At 42.1% G+C, this 19,028-nt stretch overlaps 1 protein-coding gene across 1 annotated transcript in view; it reads right to left on the reverse strand.

The window, feature by feature from the left end:
• Nucleotides 1-19,028, reverse strand: part of PLCH1 (phospholipase C eta 1) — a 173,260-nt gene that overhangs the window by 139,746 nt on the left and 14,486 nt on the right. Inside the window, exon 2 of the mRNA XM_079766462.1 lies at nt 15,449-15,567. Within this exon, the coding sequence (XP_079622588.1) occupies nt 15,449-15,527 (79 nt within the window). The 5' untranslated portion in view covers nt 15,528-15,567. The remainder of the gene's footprint in view (nt 1-15,448; nt 15,568-19,028) is intronic.

Consider the following 19,028-nt stretch of genomic DNA (forward strand, 5'->3'; position numbering starts at 1 on the left):
TTCCCTATAGATATTAGTTGGGAAAAAAAATCCTTTAAAAACAAAAAACCTTTAAAAAATAATAAAGGGTTCCATCAATATTGTTTCCTTAGGTTGATAACTGTGCTATAGTTCTATAAGGGAATATCCTTATTCTTGGGAAATACACTGAGGTATTTATGGGCAAAGGACCATGAGGTATGCAACTTATTTTCAAATTATTCCAGGAAAGTAACTGTGTGCGTGTGTGTATGTGTGTGTGTGTGTAATGATAATGATAATAATAATCATATAGGGTAAAAGCCAACAGTAAACAAATCTGAGTAAAGGCTATATGGAGGTTCTTTGTTATATTCATACTAGAGGCCTGATGCATGAAATTCATGCAAGAGTAGACCTTCCTTCCCCCGGCTGCCAGCACTGGCACCCGGGACCTGGGCTTCCCTCGCAGCCCCAACTTTGTCCGTAAGGTTGTCTGGAAGGACGTCCAGTCTAATTAGCATATTGCACTTTTATTATTATAGATTCTTGCAACTTTTCTGTGAAGATAAAATTATTTCTTTAAAGAAAAAGCTAACATAACATAAAGGTCCCATCTGAGCACAGAAGGAGGAAGAGGTAACGGCAAAGAGAGACAAGGTTGTAAACTCTATACAGAGAGAAGCTATTTCTACTTTGTTAACTCTGGAACTCCAGTACAGAACCCAGATCAACAAATATTTAAAGCAAGCAGGAGAAAAGGCAGCAATATCCTGTGTTCAAACTGGACTGGGGAATAAGAATCTGGAACACAGACAAATGATTGATAGTTATGCCAGTGCTTGGGAATCAGGGAGCTGTCTCTGTTAGAATAAAACCAAGGAATCGTGGGCACAGGGGCACATGTGGAGTGGTAAGTACCACACCCTGCACTGCACCCCACTGCCCAGGGCCGTGGTTCTCACCACTTACTAATAATTTAGTTAGACCTGCCTTAGGCCCATCACTTAACCTTCCTAAGCCTCAGGATCCTGAGTGATACAATGTGGGAGGTTGCTAATTAACTCACCACAAACTTACTGGGCATCTCCCACATGCCAGGCATGTCTCCTGTTCTCCAGAGCTTTCATTCTAGAAGGGATCTACAAACTGACTGCATTAAATAATTTCTCAAGGTCTTTTCCAGCCATGAAAATTCTACACAAAAACCTCTGAAGCTTTTCGCTTCAAAGATAAGCATGAGTATTACAGCATAACCACCCTCTAACATCCTCATAGCAAAGGCATATTCTCTTGAAGGTGAAAAACTATATGAGATGCCCAATGTTTTTTAACTTAAAAAAGAATCCATCCCCATGAACAGTGAAATGCTTGAGAGCATATATAACTGAGCCTTCTGTCAATAATCAAGTTGGTTTTCACAGCCAAAATTCTTATTTCTTGACTAGTCATACAAATAGGTATTTTAAAGCTCTAACAAAGCTCTATACCTAGAAAAAAAATACTATAAATGATAGGAACTCTTTTTAAAGCAATAAATGTATCAATGAGAAATAACTTTGAAGTGTAGATTAATGATTAGTATTAAAATTTAAAACATCAAAAGCATTTTAATTTTCTGCTCCATTAGTTCTCCTCATTCATAGTCAACTAGCACAAAAATGGTTACAAAGGCTAATTTTGTTAAAGACCTTGGAGAAAAGAGGAAAGAACTGATCTTTCATGAATACTAAAGATGATAAAATAGGAAACCAATAACATTTTATCACTTTATAAAAAATTAATCCAATCTAGAAATAATCTAGTACTATGATTTATACTGAACTTGTTATCTAGCCAAGAAAAATTTTTATGTCAGTAGTATCAAAAACATGGTACTTACATATACCAGATATTAAACCTCTGCACTGATTTTTATAATTTAGGAGAAATGGCAAGGGATAGAGGATCAAAATATATAATTAGAGAACAAAATAAGAGGTATATGAGAATATTATTTCCCTGATGGGTTCTCAGGAGCTAAAATAGGCATACATCTATGAAAATGGTCTCAAATACAGGCTGCAAGTTGAAATAATTAAACTAAAAGTATTTTTCCTTGAAAAGCAACCATCCTCACCCTGGCCAGTGTGGCTCAGTTGGTTGGGGTGTTGTCCTGTGCACTGGAAGGTCACAGGTTCGATTCCAGTCAGGGCACATACCTAGGTTGTGGGTTCCAGCCCCAGTTGGGGTGAGAGGCAACTGATTGATACCTTTCTCTCTCTCCCTCTCTCCCTCCCCCTTCCCCTCCCCCTCCCCCCTCCCCCTCCCCCTCACTGATACAAATCCCTCATTCAGATGGCTTCTCAAGTCCTCTCTAGTTCCAATCTGACAAGCATCATTTGCAGACCAGGGAGTTGCTTATATCCTTAACTATATCTTCCTATGTTTCAGACATAGGAGGTTCAAATTTTTAAGCCGATTCTTACAAAGAAAACTACCTGGGCATTTGTAGCCCTTGTGTCTCTTATTTGGGAATCAGCACATTGGGATACCATTTGGGGTCTTTGTCATTAGCTGTACACCTCACACACGTTTCCACCCTCTAAACGCTTTGGTTGGTGGAAAAGAGTTCTTCTCTTCCCCACACCCCATCCTTTTCCACCTGCCTGTTCCCTGGAGAATAAGGACTAGTCCCTCACTCAGAGGACTCACACCCAAGCCCAGTGGGTCTCTCACACTTTACAGTGTATAGAGCTCTCCTGGGAATCTTGTTAAAATGCAGATTCCAATTCTGTTAGTCCTGGGCGGGGCTGTGAGTCTGCATTTCTGACTAAGCCCTCAGCAGATACCAACTTTCTGCTCCCATGCCCAGTTCTCTGAGCACCGCCTTCTCAGCCTGAGGGCAACTAACTCATCATGGTATCACCATAGCCTCCTCTAATGACCTTTAAAGCGTATTGAAGCTCTTTTAAAACCTTAAAACCCACTCCCTCAGTTGCTTTAAAAGATACAAGTTTGTGTAGCACATCATTGTTTCACAATAGTGGGAAAACCCTAGATTTAAAAGTATGACCAATTCCTTTGTGTCACCCACATGGACCTATGTGCAAAGAAGGAGGTATCGTGCAAAACAAGAGTGACCTGAAAGGTCAAGACTTCTCCTTTACAACTCTGAAACTTCTAGGAATAGCACAGGGACCCTGAGCATCATTTTTCTCACACGTAGAGTTGATGAAGGGAGACAGATGTCTACGGGCTGACAAAGCTTTCCTTCCACAAAATGTTTATGCGTCTCTTAAGTCTCTAGGTACCCCTTAATTTTCCAAGGTGGATAAACAAACAATTTAATGATACTCAAGGTTACATCTGATGTACTCCAAGTACTGTCCTTCCATTTCCTGTGTTTCATATTTATTTCTGTATCAATTCTTTAAATTATCCGGCTGTGAACTGTGTTGTCCTCAATATGGATTAATCAAAACAAAGCACGATTAGTTAGGGTTAGGTTACATTCTTTGTTGCCTGTAGTTACAGACCTTCCCAAAGTATTTATGTTTACCCAGCAGGCGGCCATAGATAACATTGTGGAGTCAGTTAATGCTCAAAGATATACTACTACCTTTATATCATGTAACAGATATATTGGCTGTAAAGTTAAGACAAATCACATTTTAAGAGCACTATAAAAGAATGATATTAAAAGGAATATGAAATAAATATGTTAGAAAAGAAAAAAATAACTACATGAAGGTAAACACTCCTCTGCATAAAATCATGATTTTCATGTACCAGTTTTGCACAAACTACCAAATACATACTGTGGTAAATCAGTAAACTAATAACCTAATTTAGTTCCTAATTTAGTTCTGATCAGATCAATATTTTAGTCAATTAGCCACTGTAGTCCAATGAGTCTCACACTTCCCACTGCATCAAAATCACTTGGGATAAAGATATGAAATTATATAGGTAAAGATGTAGAGATAAGGAAGGAAGGAAGGAAGGAAGGAAGGAAGGAAGGAAGGAAGGAAGGAAGGAAGGAAGGAAGGAAGGAAGGAAAGACAGTTGGGGCCCACCCTCCAGAGTGATTTAACTGGACTTGGGAAGAACCCAACCATCCATATTTTCTAAACACTGCAGCAGATTCTAATGTATAACAAGAGTTGAGAATCACTAGTCTTTCATTTTTAATCATTTTAAGTGTAGTCTTAAAACACATGCTGAAATTATAGATTTTTTTTGGTTTCTTTAGTCTTTTCTGTACTAACTTTTCTCCAGTGAGCCTGTGTTGCTATCATCAGAAAAAAATAAAGTGAAAAAATTTTCTCAAGGAAAACCACCATCCATAAAATCCCAAGCATAAATGGCCCTTCTCCATATCCTGTTTATTCTATATTCTAACACACTATTTGTATCCATATCCTTCTTCCTAGATGCCCAGTCTTCCCATACCTACAGGGTTAGCATAAAATGGGCTATACTCATAGGATATAACCATTATCCAATTCATAAATTCTGTAGTTCAATTGAGAAAATATGCTTTTGTCACCTTAAGTCTGGGATTTTCAACCCACCAGAATCACTGGAGGACTTCTAAAAATCCCCCCAGGCCCTGGATGCACCTCAGACCAATGAAATCAGGGCTAAACCTCTGGGCTGGGCCCCACACAAAAATATGCATATTGATTCCAGTGTGCAGCCAAGGCTGGCAACCACTGGCTTAAGAGTTAATTACAAGTCTCCACACCTGGAGATAAGCTTCTGCTAGCTGAAAAGCACAATACTTTGAAACTCTGACACTGGTGTAATTTCAAAGAATGGTTGGTTATTTGCGGCTATGCATTAACGTTCGATTTCAAGTTGGCAAGGAGTAAAAATAAAACACTAAATAATAAATGTATTCACTGGTCTTCCTTTTAATTGGGCAAAGTCACCATCTTCTACATTTAAATACAGGAAATTCTGAGAACACTGTTATGTGTCAGTCATGTATTCCAACGAAATGACAAATATGGGAAAAGAAAGCTGAATTAAAAATGTCTTCACAGAGTCCACATTTATCCTACCAGGTAGGTGTTATTTCTCAGAGTAACTTTTCTACCTGGAAGTGAGCTTTGTACTCTCACATTGCTTGAGATTCTAAGATGAAAGGCCTGTATGCTGACCATTTTCTTGTTTGTAAATCTGAAATAAAAGTGCATGTTCTTAACTTTTAAAGAAGCTGTGTGCTGTTTAATTATTCTCCTCATGTACCCCCAGGCCTCCTCTCTTCAGAGAAAACTGGTGCTTTTGTTTTTGCAGGTCTATTTTATGCTCTCTGGGGTAAAAATTAACCCATAGACAAAACTTCTGTGATGAGATTTTTCAGACACAAGCAGCAGAGAATTTTAATAGCATGCAAAATACTGCAATTAACAGCTTTTACTAACAGTGTCATTTTAATGAGCAAAACCTCCATTTTCAGAGTTGAATAAAAATAAACACATAGAAATAACCAATGGAAATTCTGGAAAGCATTAAATGAACTCAAAAATTCTAAAAAAATCTTTTAAAGGAATGGGTTTGTCCTTTTCCATATCAAGGCATTATACCTTTGTAATAAGCTTTTCTAAAGCACACTAGGATTCTCAGCAGAAGTGGCCTTTCCTTCTCAATGTCAGAAAGGAGTGGTTTATGGGTATTCCTTTGTTCAAGGCAAAAGCATGAGTGAATGAAAGAAAAGGGTTTGCAGCCAGAGAAATGAGGCATTCCACAGCACAAACATTAAAGGCCAAACTTAACAGAGTGCCAAAATAATAAACAGGAAGTTGTTCTCATCTCCCCTACTAAATAAACTGAGTAAAGTCACTCAGAAATATCTTATTGAGTGTATGCAATGCACTCTACTATGGACAGTAGATAGAAGTCAGTATAGTCTTTGTCTCCTGGAACTTAGAAGGTAGGAAGTGGGGGACAAAAATTACATCGTTATCACAAAATTAATTGTGATAGTGCAATAAAGCAGCAATGCACGGAGATAGGAGAGCATAAGACAGGGCTTGACATGGTCTGGGAAGGGACCTTCACTCAGATCTGAAGAATGAACTAAAAGCTGGCTAAGTGAAGAAGGGGTAAGTTTTGTGGGCAAGGAACATAAAGGCTGGTGTAGCTGGGGTGCAAAGAGGGAGGGAAAGGGTGAGATAGGGCTGGAGAGGCAGCGGGTACCAGTGGGGAAGTAGGAGTTCTGCTCCAGTATGTTGAACCTGAAGAGCTGGAAGGCATCAGTGGAGCCATCAAGTAAGAGATGGAAATCTGGGGATGGAGCACAGAGGGTTGGTCTAAGCCAGAGACCCACTGTTGAGAGTTATCAGCATATTAGTTGGGAGTTGAATCTGTGCACATGGGTAAAACACACGCTAGGCTATGGGCTTTAAATTAAAAATCTAGATATCCCTTTGAAACCAACAGGTGGCACTTGTAATAACCCCCAACATACTTGTTGAAAGGAATGAGCCCTAAAAAAATATAAACTATTACAGGTCTATCGGGATGAATTTTCATTTACACAGCATAAAGGGATAAACTAGAATTTTCGATCTTTGTTATGATAGATGGGAGACAGGAGTTTGTGGAGTTTTTTATTACAAATGGAATCAATAACAATTATTACTGTTGTCCAAGAAAGAAATCTGGACCTTTGGAAACTAAATTAAATAATTATGTTGTCCTGGAAGAACCCTAAATCTGCTTGTGGAAAGACATTTTATCCGCCCATCAATCTCTGTGCATAATTTAGCCATAGAGTAGGAAAAGACTTTGGGAAAATGAGAGAGCAGAGGAAAATTAATTGTAATTATGGAAATGAAGCTTAAAGAACAATGGTCTAAATTTGTAACAGGTTTAATGAGAAATAATTCCCATAAGTAACCACTTAAAAGTCTGCAAATCTGAAAAAAAAAGTTGACTGTTTATTAGACATGTTTCTTCCTTCTAATTTAGTAATTAGAAAATTGGTGTTTTCAAGCCTAAAGGATTAAAATCATTAAGGACCTTTCTGGTTGGCTGGACTCCCAATGGCCCCAAGTTTAAGAGAAAGAATGTGACAGTCAATGGCAAAGGCCAGCCACGAATCTCCCTTGACGCAATAAGGCTTGTTTCAGACAACTAAAGCCAAAGCTTCAAAGATAGAGCATTGTTACTTCTCACACACCTGGGCTTCCCAGGTATCCAGATCTTCAACTTGCCACTTTCCTATACAGCATTTCAGAGTCTGAATGACCTCTACATAGAAAGCATGACATACCCAGCAAAATCTCCCCATCATATTAGATTCCCCATGGGGAAAGGCCGAGACACCTCAACATGGGTTTTTATACGTCTAGTTTGCTGCCTGGTTCTGATCAATCCAGCTACACAATCTTTCAAGAAGCAAGCCCAACCAAGAACACCAGCACCAGTACATTTAGGGAAATGAAGTCGCCCAAGCCAAAATGTTAATGGACAAGGACCAGCCTGGAATGGCTCTACAGGGTTAAGGGGCTGGAATTCCATCCACTCAAAATCCCATTACCTGAGCCCTATTATGTGTACAATGAGGTGCCTGGATTGGCAGAGATGACATCACCCCAGAGACAAGCATGGGGGCAGCTACAAAAGAATGATTCAGAGACTTCTTACGGCGAATGTGTATAGGAGCAGCCCTCATAACAGTGTGAGAAGAGACTGCAGTTGATAGATGTGGGACGAGAAAGAAGACAACTTCATACGCCATCCCATCCTTCACCGCCCGCAGCAGTCTGCACAACTCCATGGGAAGAAACATGGAGTAAGACCAAGTGCAGGGGCCAGACAGGTACCAAAGTGTCCTCGGGGCAAGGGAAGCCATGCCTCCGCCAGAGGGAATCAGAAATGGGCAGTGAATGGGGCTGCAGAGAGGGAGTGGTGGGTCCTCCCTGAAGAGCCAAGTGAAACGAAACATCTTCAGAAGATGGAACCAGAGGGAGCCTTGATCCCCTCACCACCATTGGCATACAAACAGGTTATTTCCTTTGTGTTTTATCCAAACCTAAGTGCCCACTTTTGTAAGGCCTAAAAGGTTGGCTCTGATTTATCTCAGACAAGGGAAGAGGAAAAGTGTGCAAATCAAATGGGTCAATTAATTCGCAGCAGATTCTTCTATTAGTCTCTATTTAACAGTGGGGTGATGAGGAAAGATAAGAGAGACAGCATTTCTTGAAATTTTAGCACTTGGGAGTTTAGAGGTCATTTGTCCTTAAGGTGCAGCATTTTACTGACATGGAAACTTAGTCCCAAAGGGAAAACTCACCCAAAGCAACCCAACTAGAGGGCAGCCCCTGCAAGGTGCCACTCCTGGGTCAGGCCTTGCTAAACCTTCACTGAGTCTGCTAAACCTTCACACTTGCAAGATGTCCCTGAACATCACAGACCTGGAAATCTACATGCTTTCAAAGCGTTCTGCCTGTGGCCATCATTGGAAGGTGGGGCTAAAGAGAAATCTACTGGGTAAGGCTCTTTCCAGAATTCATTCTATTATAATCTATCAAATTTCAATGACTCAAGTATATGTCCTCCTTTAAATCCTTTCTTCTTTTTACTTTAATTCTTTTTCTCAATTTGTCCCTGAAATTTTTCCATGCAATGTTCCTCTCTAAGAGATAATACTTCTGATCTTGATGCTCACAAAATCTTAATTATCACCGCGTTCATAGGAATTAACGTGTGCTGATATTTTCTGGAAGAGTGTGTCATTGGTTGGAAAAGCTAGGCTTTGGCTCAGTGCAGGAGTGGCACTCCCATATAAAATCTAGTAATACTCCCAAACCCCTAAAGCAGGCAGGCTTCAGAAGTCACAATTTGCGAATAAAGTGGCTAATGAGAACCATAATTCACTTCGACATAATTCCACTCTCCTTCATATTTACCAGGCAGGATCTGGCATTCTTCTTTGTCCAGTGAGGATGGAATTCCAGTGAAGGGGAAATTCTCTATTCTTTTTCTTTTTTTATTTTATTTTCTTAATTTTTTAAAATATATTTTTATTGACTTCAGAGACGAAGGGAGAGGGAAAGAGGGATAGAAATATCAATTATGAGTGAGAATCATTGATCAGCTGCCTCCTGCACAACCCCTACTGGGGATTGAGCCCACAACCAGGGTATGTACCCTGACCGGGAATCGAACCATGACCTCCTGATTCATTGGTCGACGCTTAACCACTGATTCACACCAGTCAGGCTCTTTTTCTTTAAAAAAAAAATAAATAAATAATACAATGACACTTGTCCAGAAAGATTACTTGTCAGTCCTAGCTACTGGTCTCTTCATGGTCAGGAGGAACTCATAACCATCACACACACACACACACACACACACACACACACACACACACACACACACGCCCCGCTTCTTTAAAAAAAAAATGTAGCCCTAGCCAGTTTGGCTCAGTTGATATACAGTAGAGCGTCAGCCTGAGGACTGAAGGGTCCCAGGTTCGAATCTAGTCAAGGGTACATGCCAGGGTTGTAGGCTGGATCCCCAGTGGGGAACATGCAGGAGGCAGCCAATCAATGATTCTCTGTTACCACTGATGTTTCTATCTCTCTCTCCCTCTCCCCTCTTCTCTGAAATCAATAAAAAACATTAAAAAAAAACAGAGACATTGACAACCTAGAATTTTTTTTAAAAGTAGCTTTTTGTAAGTGCAGAGCTAACTACAAAGTTTACAGTTAAAAGGAAGCCTTACCTCCTCTTCATCACCATCTTGACAGCCGTTTCTTCCCACATCCTGGCCTATAGGACACTCCCATTCACCACACACCCACCCATGGTGCTGCTAGAAGAGAACTTTGCAATCTGGCCAAACCCTCATTTTTAGAGAGACAGGCAAACTGAGGGTGTCCTAGGTGACAAAGGCTACACAAGTTAATAGCAAAACTGGAAACAAAACTAGTTCCAGGATCCCATTCCAGCCTACTTTCCTTTACAAACTAGCAATCTGGTTTCTGCCCTCACTTCACTGACTAGGCCTCTGGCCATGAAGGGATGCTGGATTAAAAAGAAATTTATTTACTTAAACCAAAGTAATTGGTTTCATCAGAAGGTTGTTGTAAGGCAAAGTAAAAATACATATGAGGCTTTTTTTTTTTTTTAATCCTCACCCAAAGATATTTTTCCCATTGATCTTTAGAGAGAGACTGGAAAGTAGGGAGGATGGAGAGAAAGAAAGAGGGAGAGAGAAACATAGATGTGAGAGACATATTGACTGGTTATCTCCTGAATGCCCCAACCAGGGCCAGGGCTTGAACATGAAACCAAAGAATGTGCCCTTGACTGGGTCTCAAAACTGAGACCCTTGAGTCTGTGGGCCAACACTCTAACCACTAAGCCAAACTGGCCAGGGTGATATGAGGAACTTTTTGAAAAGACATACTACATAAATATTTAATAAGAGAACGATCCTTAATCTTATCCCCAGATAGTAAGAGACACTCATAATTCGATTCAAAATATTCCTAGTCTAGATTTATGATGGTTATTCAGAAATATTCACATGTTAAGAAACAACAAGCCCAAAATGGAGTCACTTGTGCTAAGCCCCATGTCAGCAAACAAGACTTAATAGCTAACATAACTACAGTTACAACTTCCCTCAGAAATGTCATCTTACTCAGCCTGTCTGGAATTTCCTGGTCAACATCAATGAGGTAATCCTCCTAACAAACTTTCTTGTTCCCCAAAGATAGGTGACCTTCCCCAAAACAATCATTTTTGCATTTATGAGTTCCTTGTCCCACCCCCTCTCTTTCTTTAAAAAACTTTCCCTTTGTATAGTCCTCCAGGGCTCCTTTCTACTTGCTAGATGGGATGCTGCTCAACACATGAATTAGTCAATAAAGCCAATTAGATCTTTGATACTTACTCGGTTACATTTTTATTTAACACTTATAACAAAATGATAGCAACAGAAATAAATTTCAATATATTAAGTTGGGATGATACCACAACAACTTATAGGAAAGCAATTAATAATTTTTCCCAATATCACAATAGTAACTAGCAACGCATGAAAACAAAAATTAAGTCACCTCGAAGTATATTCTATTAAGAAATTCAGCCCTAGCCAGTTTGGCTCAGTGTATAGAGTGTCAGCCTGCGGACTGAAGGGTTCTGGGTTCGATTCTGGTCAAGGGCACATGCCCGGGTTGCAGGCTCGATCCCACGGCAGTTGATCAATGATTATCTCTCATCATTGATGTTTCTATCTCTCTCTCCCTCTCTCTTACTCTCTGAAATATATATATATATATATATATATATATATATATATATATATATATATATATTCAAATGTTTGAAAAGCTTATGTGCATAAGAAATTGTATATATTAATTAAAAATACAGTGATTGTTGATTAAAGAACCTGTTCCACCCTGGTCTGTTTTCTCAGTGGTTAGAGCATGAGCACATAGACAGAAGGGTCAAAGGTTCGATTCCCAGTCAAGGACATGTACCTTGGTTACAGGTTTGATCCTTGGCCCCGGACAGAGCACATTCGGGAGGCAGCCACTCAATGTGTCTCTCTCACATCAATGTTTCTCTTCTCTCTCTCTCTCTCTCTCTCTCTCTCTCTCTCTCTCTCTCTCTCTCTTCCCCTCCCTCCCATTCTCTCTCTCTCTCTCTCTCTCTCTAAAGATCAATGGGGGGAGGAGGTGGGAAGAACCTGTGTCCCAGGTTCAAAAAATGCTGCAATTTACTTCAACCAAGAGAAACAGCTGAGGATACAGGTAATTTTTAAATAAGAATACTTTGATGAATGTATAAGCCATTAAAGGTTCAGACTACACAAATCATCCTTTGCCCAAGTTTTTTCTGTTTCAAACATATCAGGAGAATAAAAGCAAGTAGAGACAAACTCCAGCAAATGGCTTCTTTGACAAGTACATAATCCCCTTAAATTCAGTAGATTCCCTAAAAATCCGAGCAAGGGACAAACTAGTGGGAAATACTAAAACAACTTTTCATAACTCTTAACAAGATACCTCTCATTACTGGACACAGAATTAAGTTAAGTCAACCAGCTCATTTCTGTTGACTAGCATCCACCATTTCCCAGATTTTCCAAATAGTCCATTTCTATATCTGGATTATTGCGAAGATGAAATAGATAAAAGACTGACAGAAAAAGACTAGTAACAGGGTTTCTCTTTGGATTGTGGGTAATTTTCTAAATTTTTTCCAGTGAAAACCATACCTCCTCTGTAATCATAAAAACAGACTATAAATATGCTTCATGAACTGTGAAACACTATACCTATGTCACATTCTTATTGTTACTTGTATTGACCATTTTAGCCCACATAACCCTCACTTTAATGTAGTCTTTTTCTGCTGGGAATTCCACTTAAATCTGTGTAAAAGGAGTCTGACCGGCACAATTTGCACATCCAAGTCTGTATATTCTACAGGTCAATTATCTTGCAGAGGAAATGGTTGTTTTCTGTTTATAATGGACAATTTTCTTTTTGTTTTGATTGATTTAAATGTTAAAACAATTATTGGGAGACAAGGAGAAGCCAAGTTAATCCACAAAAAGCTTCCAAATGCCCATCCTATGTTCCCGAAGCCCCTCTAAAAGAAATCTGACATTTCTGACTAACCATGTCCTGTCCCTTTCTTCTCTCAGAAATGTTCTGAAATCCTCTTCAAAGATATTATCACTAGAGCTCCCTGGGCTTAAAATATACCAAGAATCCTGACAAAACTCCATTAAGTTAAATAAGTTTCTATCTTAAAAACATTAATTTTCTGCAGAGGTAAAGAAGAGCAGAGGCATCATTCTTTGCTGAATTACATAGCCTTAGGCATAAAAATCCAAAATGATATTTTATGCTACCAGAAATACTTAAAGCACTGCTTCACTATAAATGAATAGAATTATAATTCTAATTGGCTTTAATCATTTTAATCTTGAGCAGATGTAAAATCTCTGCAACCTTTCAAAAGGCATAATTCTTGAATGTAAAAAGTAATCTGTTCATATTTTAAGCATTCTACTGCCCTCTTGTGTATGTCATGTTTAGTGAAAATGTAGCTCACAAAATATAGTAATTCTTATTCTCAGAAATACTTCAATGGGATCTCAGATATTAGAACTCAAAAGAACCTCAAAAACTCATCAAGACCGGCATATACATTTAACAGAGGAGGGAAATAAGATCCTGAAGGATTATAAAACCTGCTCAAGATCACATAGGGCTAGTTAATAGAGGAGAAAATACAGTTGAATAGAACTTAAACCTCTCAGGGTACGAATTTCTCTACTGAAATGGAGATGACAGCCAGGAAGACAATAGTAAGGTTTTGAAGTTAGGCAGAACACAGTTTGAATTTTAGAAAACCACCTCATAACCTCTCCCAAGCCTCTGTTTTCCCCATCCACAAAATGGGATGAGTAATAATTATTGCAAAGATATTGAAAGAATTCAGTACAACAATGATCATCAAGCCCTCAGCATAAGTATCTGCAATACAGTAATACACTCAGTGGTTATACAACTGTAAGCATACATAGGAAATGGTTTTTAAATCGTTATAAACTTGAGATCTCTGGACAAAGGCGTCCTAAAATAATGTATGAAGGCATGAAAATCTGAACTTCTTCAAAACTGGCACAATATAAAGCTAGTTTTTCTAACACGTGTGTTTCTTCTATTACCATATTTACAATGCTTTTAATACAAAGTTCTAACCTGGAGAGTATTATGCTAAGCGAAACAAGTCAGTCGGAGAAAGACGAGTATCACATGATCTCACTCATATGGGGAATCTAATGAACAAAATAAATTGTTGAACAAAATAGATCCAGAGACACAGAAGCATGGGAACAGACTGTTGAATCTCAGAGGAAAGGCGAGGGGGGAAGGGGAGATCAACTAAAGAACTTGTATGCATGTATGCATAACCCATGGACACAGACAATAGAGTGGTGGAGGCCTGGGGCAGGGGGTAGGGGCGGGCTAGAAGGGGTCAATGGGAGAAAAAAAGGGGACATATGTAATACTTTCAACAATAAAGTTTTTTTTTTAAAGTTCTGAGAGAAAACACCACACAGCAAGCACTGTATGTAAGTGATGAAGCAATGAACAAGACCCTTCCTTGAGGGTCACAGAAAAACAAAACAGGACTCAGCACCCCAGGTTAAGTCACGATTCCCATGTCTCCTGTGCTAAGGGCCCTGCCTTCACCCCTGCAAGGCCAAGAGGCCAAGGGCCGGCCTGGAAAGGTGGGGGCCGACAGTTCAGTTCTGCCCTTGCTAATAATTAGCTCAACGTGGGCTGGTCATCTCATCTCGGCTCCCCTTTCTTGACCTATAAAATAAAATCATCTCCTTACCTAGGAAAGTCCTATAGTGAGGTGGTACAAGGAATGTGGAAAAACATCTTGTAAACTCTTAAGTGCTTTAATAAAGTTTGTTATGTTAAACATTTTAAAGTAATAAAAACACTGTCTGTCACCAAATTGGGGAAGAAAAACCAAACTTAGAAAGCTGAAGGCAGCTGAGATTATAGGATTCTGTCAAAGTACTCCACTGCCTGTGAAATCTCTTTTTCTGCTACAATTCCACCGGCTTTTGTGGAGATTATGCCAAAAACTCTGGAAAACACATAAATCCTTGCCTCTTAAATAAATTTCACTCCAGGGTATCCTGATAGCAGGATTGACAGAGCTTATCCCTGACTGTACACTACAATGTAAACAAGTCAGCAGGGTAAAGGCAATCGGTCTTTGTGCGCCAGGCAAATGACTAATCCCGATTCCTCTGTGATTTATGGCTGTGGTAATACACCCCAATAGCGCTGGTTAAATGCTGTGAACTGCTCTGTTCTGGTTTTACATGTGGCCCGATCGAAGGCACACACCGTGCTGGTAATAAGCCCTGATTGATGATCCACACGTTTCAAACATCTGGAAGGGGTATTTCTGGAACTGACCATGTAGCAGAAGAGAAAAGGCACTGACAGCCCTAGCTCGTCTGGCTCAGTGGGTAGAGTGTTGGCCTGTGGACTGAAGGGTCCCAGGTTCGATTCCAGTCAAGGGCACATGCCCGGGTTGCGGGCTCGATCCCCAGTAGGGGGCGTGCAGGAGGCAGCCAATCATGATTGTCTCTCATCATTGATGTTTCTATTTCTCTCTCCCTCTCCCTCCTTCTCTGAACTAAATAAAAATATATTTAAAAGAAGAAAAAAAAAGTAAGAAAGAAAAGGCACTGACATAAACGAACCTGTAAGGCAGAGAGTGGTAGCACATGTGGTTGCTGAGGTGGGGCACACGGCTTACAACTGCGGGGAAGGGGTCCAATGGGGCTCCTTGGTAATTATCCATAAACAAGTTCACTCAAGCTCTTGGTTCAACCCAACAATTATGCCACCCTTGCGCCCAGAGGCTGTTAGAAAAGTGCTGTCAGAGACACAGTAAAAAGCCACCCACACAAACACCCGAGGCAGCTCACCGTGAAACACGCTGTTGTCCACCAGAAAGTGCCTGCGGTACTGCACACAGTTCCTTCTCTCCGAGTTCCAGTAACTCATCGTCGGAGGAGTTCTGGCACAGCATCAAAACCAGATTGCCCTGTCAAGGGAAAGAGAATGAGACAGAAATGAAGAAAATGACAGCCACACGCTCACACTGGCAACATAACAGTTACCTGGCATTAGGGGGCAACACATCGTGCATACAACTTCTCCTCACACGGAGCTGGAACCCTCCAGGCCCTGCGAAATGTCCCAGAGTCCTCCCGGGGGTGTAGAATGTCGTTTACCATATAGCTGCTGTCTACAGGGAAAACAAACTAACCGGGAACAAGTTTCAGGACGGGTTCATGTGCTCCAGGCCTCGGCCATATTCGGCCAGGACCCTAACCTGCCGATGCTGGTAACTTTTCAGGACGTTGCAGTGGCAGGAGGGGAGGTGACTCACGGAAGTTTGACTGTCACTCCCAGTTGCTGAATTTTGTGTCCCTTCCTCTGGGGGACTACGTGACCCATGGAGATCTTAGAAATTATAGCAGCATCCGGGTAGCCCTGGGGAAGCCAAACGCAGTAGCAGTGTCTGCCACCCTCTTTTGGATTCTTCACAGGTGTCCCTGTAGGACCAGGAGGGCCTGGCTCTGCTCAGGCTGAACTCACTGGTGCAACTAGAATCGGGCACAGGCCTCAAGGGGAGTGACCAAGAAGCGCTGCCTACTCCTCCGCAGGGCTTGCCCCTCCGCAGACAGAGAAACACAATGCTAACTGGAGCAAGGACTTGAAAAGCGCAGATCCGAACTGATGACTTAAACTCCTCCACACGCTGATGTGCATAACCCTGAACAAGGCCCCCTTTGTTCCCAGGATTTGGCTAAAGCAACTTTTCAGAATTCCAACTCTTTTTTCTGGTCACAGAATAAACCCAAGCAAGGCTGGCATGAAGGAAAGCCCACAGGTGGGAAACAATTTGTCATCTGTCCTATTAAAACAATCTACAGTTTTGTCAAGGTACTCCAGGATGAAGTCAGCCCCTTGGTGAAAAAAAGTAAATAAATGATCAGAGCTTTGTCTATTCATTCACGGGACAACTGGTGCAAGTCCCTAACGCTTTGACCAGAGCTTTATCCCTGGCTCCCTAAGGCTCATTCTTAACCCTCCCCAACAGTGATCTGATCTCACTGACTCCAACCTATCCTACCTTTTCTCTGGCTCCAGGTTCTTCTAGCCTCCTCCCCTCCTGGCTAAGTCTGTCTGCCTCCTACACCCTCAGGCTGAGAATGAGCCCCAGCACTCCAAGATAAAAATCTCCTACGGATCCTACTGCAAAACATGACAGAAAACGGCAGATTATGAAGACAACCTCCCTCACCTGCCCTCTCCTCTCTCCACCCAATACTGCATACTACAGAGATCTCTTCTTTAAAAAAGAATTTTAGGAATACAAGTAATGCCTAAATTCTTTTTAATTGAAAGTCCCCTCTGCCCTCATTTAATGTCCTTATCCTGGAATGACCACTTTTGTTTAGTGTGTGTGTATATCATTCCAATTCCTTTTCTATGCATATCTATAATAATAAAAGCGTAATATGCTAATTGGACCAGACGTCCTTCTGGACGAAGCCGGCGGCTGGAGGGAAGCCTGGGTCCCGGGTACCAGAGGGAAGCCGGTGCCAGCAGCCGGGGGAAGGAAGGCCTACTCTTGCACGAATTTCATGCATCAGGCCTCTAGTATGTATACATACATACATACATACATACATGTATATATGTAATCCTCACATGAGGATATGTTCATTGATTCCAGAAAGACAGAAAGAGAAGGAGGGAGAGAGAGAGAGAGAGAGAGAGAAACATTGATGTGAGAGCGAAACATCAATCAGCTGCCTCCTGTATGTACCCAACCTGGGATCAAACCCACAACCTAAGCATGTGCCCTGATTGGGAATTGAACCTGCAAGCTTTTGGTGCATGGGGCAAAGCTCCAACCAACTAAGCCACACCAGCCAGGGCTATATTTTTAATAAGAACTTTTTCCAAGAATTGGAAATAATTTTCCATAATATCAGAAGTAACTGTTTCCTACAGAGAGTGTCTTTATGATTTACATTGAAAATATTTTAAGTTACATGGAATTAAAGAGGACCCTGTCTATATCCATGATCATTTTTTCCTACTAACTTGATCTTATGATTTCACATGCCAGTCTATATTTTGCACTCTCTTTTCATTCTCAGTCCAAGGAAGAAGGTTATTGGAAGATGAAAGGATATTGTGCATTTGTATAAGGTTATCAAAACACATGCACATACCTGACTCCCATTAGGCTTCCTTTTAACTGGATGAAAGAAGAAGAGAAGAAGGATTATGTAAGAGTAAGTGATTCACCCATGCTACTAGGAAAAGTTAGCAATGGAACTTGGAATCTTATTTCAGACTAGAGGCCCGGTGCACGAAATTCGTGCACGGGGGGGGGGGGGGCAGCAGGGAGTGTGTCCCTCAGCCTGGCCTGCACCCTCTCCAATCTGGGACCCCTCATGGGATAACCAGCAGTTGGACATCCCTCTCACAATTCAGAACTGCTGGCTCCTAACCGCTCACCTGCCTGCCTGATTGCCCCTAACTGCTTCTGCCTACCAGCCTGATTGTCCCTAACTGCTCCCCTGCTGGCTTGATTGCCCCTAACTACCTCTGCCTCGCCCCACACCTGGTACCCAGGATTCCCTCCTCCAGCTGACCACAGGCACCCAGGATCTGGGCTTCTCTCCCTCTGGTCAGCCATAGGCGCCCAGGCTGGCTGCAGCCTTAGGGGATGGTGGACAGGGGGCTTCGCCTGTGCTGCAGCTGCAAGTGCTGGCGCCCAGGACTGCAGGGTAGGCGGCTTCTTTGTCTCCCAGGCCACAGCCAGCCACAGGTGCTGGTGCCTGGGACTGCAGGGTGGGCGGATTCTCCATCTACGATGCTGTAGCCAGCTGCAGGTGCTGGCACCTGGACCACAGGGTGAGCGGCTTCTCTGTCTCCCAGGCCACAGCCAGCCGCAGGTGCTGGTGCCCAGGACCGCAGGGTGGGTGGCTTCTCTGTCTCCCAGGCCACAGCCAGCCACAGGTACTGGTGCCCAGGACCGCAGGGTGGGCGGCTTCTCCATCTCCCGGGCTGCAGCCAGCCACAGGTACTGGTGCCCAGGACCGCAGGGTGGGCGGCTTCTCCATATCCCGGGCTGCAGCCAGCCTCAGGTACTGGTGCCCGGTTTCTCCATCTCTCCCAGGACGTGGGGCGGGTGGACATGGGGTGGGCAGCTTCTCCAGCTGGCTGTAGCCTGGGATCATAGGGCAAGTGGCTTCTTCATCTCCCAGATCGCATCCACCCTCAGGTACTGGCACCCGGTTTCTTGTCTCCCCCAGGACGTGGGGAGGGCGGCTTCTCCAGCTGGCTGCGGCTTGGGATCACGGGGCAGGCGGCTTCTTCATCTCCCAGATCGCAGCCAGCCTCAGGCGCTGGAGCCCAGTTTCTCCGTCTCCCCAGGACGTTGGGCAGGCGGACCTGAGGCTTCTGAGGCTGGCTGCAGCC

The sequence above is a fragment of the Cnephaeus nilssonii genome, assembly GCF_951640355.1.
Source record: "Cnephaeus nilssonii genome assembly, chromosome: 3".
Taxonomy (NCBI): domain Eukaryota; kingdom Metazoa; phylum Chordata; class Mammalia; order Chiroptera; family Vespertilionidae; genus Cnephaeus; species Cnephaeus nilssonii.